We start from the raw sequence: 8775 nt of genomic DNA on the forward strand, positions 1-8775 counted from the left end.
TGCGACCTTGCGATCTCGTGATCTTGCGGTCGTATGATCTTGTACTTCAGCACTTTGTGATTACCTCCTTTTGGGATTCGGACTCCGTTGATCTTGGTACTCCAAACGATTCCCCGCGTTGTCTTTTTTGAGTGTCGTTTCTCGCCCAGCTACGCTACAAATGCATACATAAAACCCCATCCACCGTAATCTGCGGCCAACTCGCAGAACCATCACTTAATCACTCCTGTGGCCTCTTCCCTCACAATCTTGCAGCCTTACTGCTCCTCGTGCGACTGTAACACCCCGAATCGACTTCAATTGATCTGGTCACGCAGGTAATCATGCAGTAGTGCTCCACAGTTAAGACCGGCTTCGTCGACCCATGTCGGATTGTCGTAACCTTTCCAGTGGGCCAAGAACTCGCACAGCTTCCGTCCGTAGCGTGTTCGACGTCCTGTTCACTCGTCCGATATGCGTTCGACTTCGTGTTCACCCTCGTCGAGCTCAGTGTCCGAGCTGTCCCTAGGTAACAACCTACATTGACGTCGAGTCGATCTTGATCTTTGGCTATCAATCTCACATTCGGGCGACCTGGGAATCTCCGAACTAGTTTCAGTTTGGACACATGTACCACTGGAAACACGTAATAGTCAGATCCAGCGATTTCTAGTCTCACCGCGTGCGAGTCGACAACTCCCGCAACTCCGAAGGGCCCATGGCGCATGTGTGCTCCTCCTATACGCGATCCAAATACAGCCATTCTTGTGAACCAACCTCGATCTTGTGTGGTCGGGTCGCCTCGTTATACCGATCTGCTCTCTCTTGAATAGCTTCACGGAGACGTTCATTAACTTGTTCGCGAGCCTTCTGGTAGTGTTACTGGATATGGTAACGCCCCCGGCGGGGTTCTTGATATCGACATCGTGTCGATCCTAGCGGAATCGCGGCCTCCAACGTAGATCGAGGATCCCATCCATGAACTAAGTAGAACGGCGTGTCACCACGAACACGATCTTGAGCCTTATTGAGTGTGAAAGTCAACTGTTCCGCGTATTCATCCCAATCCTTCTGGTTTACATCACCCACGTACATCTTGAGAGCACGTGTTAATGTCTGTACCATGCGCCCTGGTGTGCCGTTGGCTTGAGGGCGATATGCCATAGTCGCTCGCTGCTATTGGCCGACGATCCTGTTGAATGACCTGAAGAAATAGGGCATGAAGCCAGGTTCTCGGTCATGTCTGATCGCCTCACTTGCACCAAATCGACGAAACACACATTCTTCGTAGTTTTCTGCGATAGTCTGAGCAGTCCTGGAGGAGCTGGCTCTACAACTGGGAACCAGGACAAACGTCAAGATCGATGCCCTCCGAATCAAGATCGACAAAAGATCCGTGATCATCCAGGAGACCGACACTCAAGATCAAAGGACTTGGGGACGGTGGCCAAACGCTGATCGCACTGCGGATCGAAGAAGCATGGCGATCTTGGCTGCTGGGGGCGCTTGAAGTGCGGGAAATGTGAGCGCAGAGGCCACCCGACGGACCGATGTTTTCTCGTTTGCAAGGCTTGCGGAGAGATTCATGAAGCTGGGGAGTGTCCAATGGAAGAATTCTACAACCTGATTCGTCAATGGTTCAACCCTGACAAGCATCGAGGGATGTTGCCAGAACCTGCGAAAAGGATGTTAAACTAGAACGATCGCCGGGTTGGAATCCGGTAAGAGCCGAGCGTTCTAGATTTTGCATTTATGCATATGTCGAGAAACAACCGAAGTTATCGGTTAGCAAGCCGATGACCTCTATCGACAATACATGCGATCTTCAAAAGAACCATACCTTTGCCGTGTCAAGTCTGCGTGAGCACGGCGAATTTTCGAGGTCGCCCGTTGTAATGACCCTGGACGTCTTGCCTGGAGAGTCGCGTGGATACTGGAAGTACCTCGCACCAGACAAACGTTTCAAGCAAGCAAAAGCAATGGGGAAGATCAACAACGAGAAGGCGCTCTTGTTGTTGGATAGCGGCGCCGAGGTGTCAATTTTAGATGCCGCCTTGCTTGTATAGTTGGCTGCTATATTGACAAAAGTCAGACACTAGAGTGTGAAGGTGTTGGAAATTCTCCGTATGCAATGCAAGGACGTACACGAATCAAGATCACATTGGCTGGAAACTTGGTGTATTTGTTCGACGTCTGGGTGGGCCCGCCGACTGGTGGTCAAGATCTGATCCTAGGCATGGACTTCATGGTCCCTGCAGGGATTCGGCTCGATCTTGCAGACGGCACGTATTGCCTCCCTGACGAAGTTCGGATACATATGTATGGACGGCGGCCGCCCTACGGAGAGAAGATCGACAAGATCGAGGTCCGTGAAACCCGTAGAATTGGTCCTTGGCGATCAGCTGAGATACCGCTACGCCAGCGATCTTGCGATCTCATGAAGCTGTGGGTTACGCGAGGCGACCGCTGGGTCCCTACCTTCGTGCTGGGTCCGGGCAAGAAGTGTTATCTGAAGATCACCAATGTTAGTGACCGTGTAGTATGGCTGCAAGAGCACGATCAAATTAGATGTGATTAGCTGAAGTACCGCGCTTACCGGGATATGTCCTGGTCGGGTCGAGACGCTACGCGCACTGGCAAAATCTGGCGTATCAGCTGCGGCTGACGAGATTGACGACGCGCCCGAGGTGATAGCCCTACCAGGACCCGCTGTAGAACAACCGTCATACGCCACGCCGACCAGAATTCTGCCCAGACCAAAAGCGACCTCTCCTGGATCGATGGCGACCTCGCCCGAGTCGCCGAAACCTCTCCCTAGTATGGGGAAGACTATATCCGCGGTGACGGTGTGCGACCGCTGTGCGACAAGGCGGCGAAGAACACAGACGAAGCCAATCGAAAGAACACATTTGATGCCAGCTGCAGTTCATTGACCGGGTGGCAGACGACACGGCGTGTCACACGCGGGATGAGTCCGCCCCATCCCGTGATCAAGAATTTTCTGCGGGATGCGACAGTGCAACTAAGATGCGTGATCGACTCACTGAGACAGGCCCGAGTCAGATTCGTACTGAAAATGAGACGGGGTCACTTCTGATTGGTAATCAAGATCGACGCGAAGAGACGAGTTTCGGTCAAGATCGACGTGCAAAGACAAGTTATGACCAAGATCGACGGATGTGTGTTGAGCAAGATCGACAAAAAGGCACATGCGCTAGACAAGATCTTCAGGTGGAGGCAGAGACATTTTGGACCCGTAATTAAGATTGTGGAGCAGCGCCTGATTTTGGAGACGAGGAAGTGTGTATCAGCGAAGGAGGCGACCTCTAAACAAATAAAACGCGGAATATGTCAGCGATATCATGGCAGTCCTTCCTGATGTCGCTGATCTGACGGAGGAGGTGAAAATAGAGGATATACAAATAGGAGATCCAGATTACAACACACCAGAGGCATTCAACAGATTGAGGCTAATCCTCTGGCGGCGTCGCCACCTCCAGATCGGAAAGGGTAACGCCTTACCGCCAGCTGCAGTAGGTGTCGTATGCGACATAGATGTGAGAAACGTCAAACCCGTGGCCCAGCGAGTCCGAAAAGTCGCCCCATTTCAGCGCTTATCACGCCTTTGGACTATTTGAGTGAAAGCTTGTCCTGTTAGGCCTCAAGAACGCTCTTCAGATCTACCAGCGACTGCTAGACAACGCCCTATACGGTTTCCTTTAGATCACGGATAACCAAGATCGTGCCGACAAGTCTGACGTATTTGAAAATGGAGAACCCGATCGGTGTAAAACGTCCTCAGTTCTTAGACGTCGATCTTGTATTGATGACATCCTTGTGACGGCGAGATCGTGGGACGGGCTGTGTGAGAAGGTAGACAAGCTTGTGGACGTGTGTGATGAGTGGAATTTGTCCATCAGCGTGGCGAAGAGTGTCTGGGGACGGCACAAGGTCGACTATCTTGGCCATTCTGTTTCCGCAGACGGACTTGAAGCCACGCCGAAGGACCTGTCTGTTCTGACTGACCTTCCTTCCCGATCACAATGAGATCGATGCAGTCTTTCCTGGGAAGTTTGAATTACTACATTCGTTTTATCGAGGATTTGGCGATTTATGCTTCGATACTCTATGAGTTTCGGGAAGCGGATTTCTTAAGATCGCTCAGAAGTTCAAAATCGAAGCTGTAGCTGGACGATAGTAATCCTGAAGGATATGGCAAATGGGCCAGGGCGGTCAGGACTTTCGAAACGCTGAAGGCCAGGATCGCGACCGGGCTTATTATTCGGCATATTGACTCCGACAAACAGCCCGTCGTGGTTGGGTACGCCAGTAAGTGGGCGATCTCAGCAGCCTTGGTGATGGTATGTACCAGCCTGTGACCTTTACATGCCGAACGTTTAAGCCGGACGAGATCAACTACTGAATTGTGGATAAAGAGGTATTGGCGATTCTAAGAATCGTTGATGTTTGATAGGCTCAATTGGTGACAAGGTCGATCAAAGTGTTGACTCGACATTTGACGTTGGGTTAGCTGTTGCATTCGTCAGGTCTACAAGGAATACTAGGAAATTGGGCTGCCCTTCTATCGAGCTGGACGCTAGAGATCGTAAAGTGTTTTAAAGGCGAGGATGAAATCTTGGGAGTGATCTCAGCTAGCTTCACCCCACTTGCCGAGATGGACGCGATCTTGACGTCGATTGCACCAAGAAATCAGCCGAGGTAAGTCATCACGATGCAGCCGCCCACTGTTGAACCAGATGAGATGTTGCTGGTAGTTAGTTTCGATGGATTGGATCGTGTGAAACGCAGTGGAGGTGTATATAGCGCGATCGTATGGAGCTTACCTAAATGGACTGTGGTCTCTGCGGGGTCCGAGCATAAGAATCTTACCATCAATGAGGCAGAGTACCACAGTTTACTACTCGGTTTTAAGCTCGCGTCCGACCTTGACAGAGGACGGCTTGTTATTTGTGGCGACTCGAACCTAGTGATTCGGTAGATGCGTGGGGAGATTGAATGTATGGCGCCGAGTCTGAAATTACTCAGACAGAAAGTCATGGAGCAGTTGCGATTTTGGCCAGAACATGAATTTCCCCATGTGAAAAGAGACTGGAACCAAAGTGCTGACAGCCTCGCTCGTGCGGCATTGCAAAAGGGAGAAGGCTCCGTGACCATGTCTGGGGTTGGGAGTAACGATTTGATAATGCTCAACCGCCTGCCGGAGTTGTTGGTCCCTCGATCTGACGAGGCAGTGACCAAGATCGCAGCCGTCGCAAGATCGTACCGGCGACGCAGGGCTAAAGTGCTACAGGAAGCCGTTGTACAGCGGATACGGATGGATCGAATTGTTCGAGCCCTAGGTGAGGAGAAGTGGGCTACGGACCTCAAGAGGTATTTGCGAGGGACGTGCAGGATCTGACAGCGTCGGACGCTAAAACTTGTGCCAAGATCGCAGAAGACTACGAGATCGACGAGGCCGGCCTACTCTTCTACTGTCCTCCATCCAAACGAGCTGATGAAGATCGCGACCTCGTGATGAGGTTAGTGGTACCAGAATCGTTACAAAACGACTTTCTTCACCACTACCACACCAGCCTGAAGGGTGGGCACCAAGGTATCGGAAGAACCTACCAGCGCATTCGGGCACACTTTCACTGGAGAGGGTTATACCAGAGTGTCCAGCTCTATGTGGGACAGTGTGTAGAGTGCGAGACTGGGAAAGGAAGGCCGACGATCCAAGGTGAATCACCTGGTAATCTTCAAGCTACCTACCGTTTCCAGATTATTGCTATGGACCATGTTCCGTCGATGTTTAAGTCGTACAAGGACAACACGGAGTTGCTGATCTGGGTGGATCTCTTCACAGGGTTCGTGGTCGCTGGTATTTTCAATACGAAAAGGATGGAATTCAACACTCTAAACAAAGGATGCATTTCAATAGTGAAAAGGTGGTATTGATGTACTCTGTACCGTTTATTTGTATTACAGCCGTGTGTGTTACAACATATTGATACTTTTAGACATCCTGGTATAACATGAGACGGCGCATTCATCAACAGACGCTGAACCTCAGTCATTAGCGACGATGAACAAGATCCAGAGGTATCACCGCCTGAGGGTGATAGTGCAAACGTCGCACAAAGTTTATTCCGGTTTATCTCAACACATTGTACAGAAGATGCTGCTGTTACTGCGCTACATAGTGTCGACACATCTGAATACAACGATCTACGCATGTATGGGCCGACAGAACGTCGCAAGAGCGTCTACACTTGCATTTCGCACGAGGCGTGCTCTCGTCGTCTACGGGTTCTCCGAATTTCAGACTTCAGCTCTACTGATTCCACAACTACTTCTTCATACAAATTACAGAAGCTAGTGGTAATAGAGCTAGTCGCTAACGCACCGAAAGATATCTGGTATTGACATGCAGATAAAACCAGAGGTGGATAGCATTCTTCAAGGTGGCGCAGGTCCAAAGCGATGCCTACTTCTACTAAAGAAGAAATATAAACTTGACCCAACCATGTTAGCTAAGATCCCGACGAAGTCAGATTGAAGAACAGAAAAAGCCAGTCTGAAGAAGAAATAAAAAAACAATTGGGATATTTAAAGTTTTTCAGTTCTGGTGGAGTGAGCCCACCCGCACAGGTGTAGTACGGCTGATAAGTTTTTTTGGAAGCTTGGGGGTTGATAGTCATGTACACTCGGCGCAGGTCCTCGTCATCATCGATTTCAGACGTCTGATCTCCGAGTCGCTACTGGTTTCAGCAACATGGACCGCTTAACCACACGCGTCGGTACAGTCGCGTTGGGAGGCATCTGGCGAGATTTAATCGAGCCATATACCGACTTGATCTGCCGGGCCTACGTACGCTGGCGTGATCGCAACACCACCTCGAGGGCATCTGCATCGGGAATCCTAAGAATTGCGAGGTGATCAGCTAGATCCCGGTCGTCCAGCGTCTCGATGAAGTGATCAACATGTTCACAGCAGACTTGCAACGGACCATCCTTGACTTGGATTCGAGCGCGTAGATCCGCGACATTGAGGCGATACGATACTCCAGTGGCGACTCATCGGGTCGTTTCCGCGCATGTTAGTAATGCCTTGCGACGGAAACACTGTGGCCGCAGTATTCCGTCTGAAAGCTGTGGGGCAAGTCCTTCCACGTGCTGCGGGTTGTTCGACTTAGCTGTCGATACCAATTTCGAGCTGGTCCGGGGTGTCAGCGATGTCTGAACTGAAGGAGTTCTCTGGAAAGGACGGCGACAACGATCGAGCCGATCTTTGTTGAACAAGGTTAAATCAGCCTTTGTGCGAGATCAAGCACCAGATGAGGAGAAGTGCCTTGTCTTTGGCGATCTCCTCGCGGATACGTGGGACAGTCGTGGTCTTCGTAGGCGTCTTGAAGGCGTCGTAGCGACGGCAGCACGTCGATAACATCAAGATCATTGGGGTCATAGTCGTTTGGAAAGAGATGGTGATCTAGAGATCCAACCGACTCCATCTATACGTCTTGGGCTCCAGTGGGTGTTGGATCTTCAGGCGCCATCGCTATCCGCTGTTCTTCAAGGAATCACCCCATCACCGACTGAAAGAATGACTCCAGCTTCTCCGGCGGAAAAACCGCGTTACGCTTGCGACAGCGAAGCCTCTCTCAGTGGGTGGACTTGCAGCCTTCTGGGCGGGTCGATCTCGTAGCAACGCGGTTCCGGATGGGCCTAGAGTCATTCATGGCGAGTCATCGACACTGTCGGTGTTCACCTCCTCTGTTACAGACTGATAATGGGAAGACGACTCTTTGTGATCGTCCCTTGGGGAATCAGGATGGGGTATTTTGCTCTTGGAGATCTTGTGGGCTCCACCCACCAGCGGCTTCAACATCTCGAACAGCGTCCTGGGCGCAGCACTGATGACTTCTTCGCTAAGGTCGAGCAGATCATTGGACTCAAATGCTCCAGCAACAATTCCGGACTCCTTGAACAACCGTAGCCTTGCTTTTACGTTGTCCAACGTATTCAATCTCAAGGCCAGTTCAGATACACAACCCTTCAGATCACCGAACAGCTTCGGACGGAGGATGTGCATCACAGCGTCCTCAGTTAGAAACGTGTGAAGCTGCTACTCGTGATACACGTTCTCGAGATGTTCATTCGCCCAAGCCGACATACGATCGATGCGATCGTCGATGTCCGAGTCTGGTGCTTTCGCTAGGACTTCGATCTAGCTGGCTTCTTCTTGACGGTCGATCTTGAGCTAGAAGGTTGCTGAGACAAGACGTTCCCGGCTTTCGGTGGACTTTCGTCCAGCGGGTTCTGATGCGAATCACAACTCGCAGGGGTCCCCGAAGGGACCTGGGGAGGAGGTTGAGGTTTTTCTTCTAGGTCTGTCGCCAGACCTCCCTCTGTTCCGTCGGTAGAGCTCCTCTTAAAACTCTGCCGATCTGTGGATCGTTCTTGGCTTAGCGAAGTCAACGGCGATCCAATATCCGCCGACGCTTCGTTCCCTAGTCCAATTCCAGCTTGGACTTCTTCATCTGGGGATTCACGGTGATATACTAAGGCACCCAAAGATCCGGGCACGCGCACCACTGTGGCGAAGTGGTTCTGCGAAAATTGCTGATTGCTGAGGTCCTCTTGCCGACTATACTCCGATCTTCCGTGAAGTTATAATGCTCACCTTGTGTACCCGTCGGTGGGCCGATTCGCTCTTTGGGTGATTTTAGAAACGACGCTTGGGCTGGTTTCGTGGATTGTCTGAGTAGACAGCGGGACGTTTGACAGCAACGGGGA

The 8775-nt window shown here is 51.1% G+C and overlaps 4 protein-coding genes across 4 annotated transcripts; 1 reads left to right on the forward strand and 3 right to left on the reverse strand.

Annotated features, from left to right (window-relative positions):
- Positions 1-1874: 1874 nt before the first annotated feature.
- On the forward strand, positions 1875-6013 carry PPTG_24060 (hypothetical protein; the record flags this gene model as incomplete). Its single annotated transcript, XM_008914972.1, has 10 exons — positions 1875-2012; positions 2072-2518; positions 2601-2825; positions 3089-3235; positions 3850-3989; positions 4208-4308; positions 4632-4698; positions 5026-5339; positions 5402-5860; positions 6000-6013. 10 exons carry the CDS (start codon positions 1875-1877, stop codon positions 6011-6013), a joined length of 2052 nt encoding a protein of 683 aa, XP_008913220.1.
- Positions 6014-6923: 910 nt separating this feature from the next.
- PPTG_24061 (hypothetical protein) lies at positions 6924-7028 on the reverse strand (the record flags this gene model as incomplete). Its single annotated transcript, XM_008914973.1, has 1 exon — positions 6924-7028. One exon carries the CDS (start codon positions 7026-7028, stop codon positions 6924-6926), a length of 105 nt encoding a protein of 34 aa, XP_008913221.1.
- A 260-nt stretch (positions 7029-7288) lies between these two features.
- Positions 7289-7435, reverse strand: PPTG_24062 (hypothetical protein; the record flags this gene model as incomplete). Its single annotated transcript, XM_008914974.1, has 1 exon — positions 7289-7435. The coding sequence occupies one exon, from the start codon at positions 7433-7435 to the stop codon at positions 7289-7291; it is 147 nt and encodes a 48-aa protein (XP_008913222.1).
- Positions 7436-7714: 279 nt separating this feature from the next.
- Positions 7715-8071, reverse strand: PPTG_17329 (hypothetical protein; the record flags this gene model as incomplete). The annotated part of the gene is made up of 1 exon (XM_008914975.1): positions 7715-8071. One exon carries the CDS (start codon positions 8069-8071, stop codon positions 7715-7717), a length of 357 nt encoding a protein of 118 aa, XP_008913223.1.
- Between the last annotated feature and the right edge of the window lie 704 nt (positions 8072-8775).

The sequence above is a fragment of the Phytophthora parasitica genome (assembly GCF_000247585.1).
Source record: "Phytophthora parasitica INRA-310 unplaced genomic scaffold supercont2.66, whole genome shotgun sequence".
NCBI lineage: Eukaryota > Oomycota > Peronosporomycetes > Peronosporales > Peronosporaceae > Phytophthora > Phytophthora nicotianae.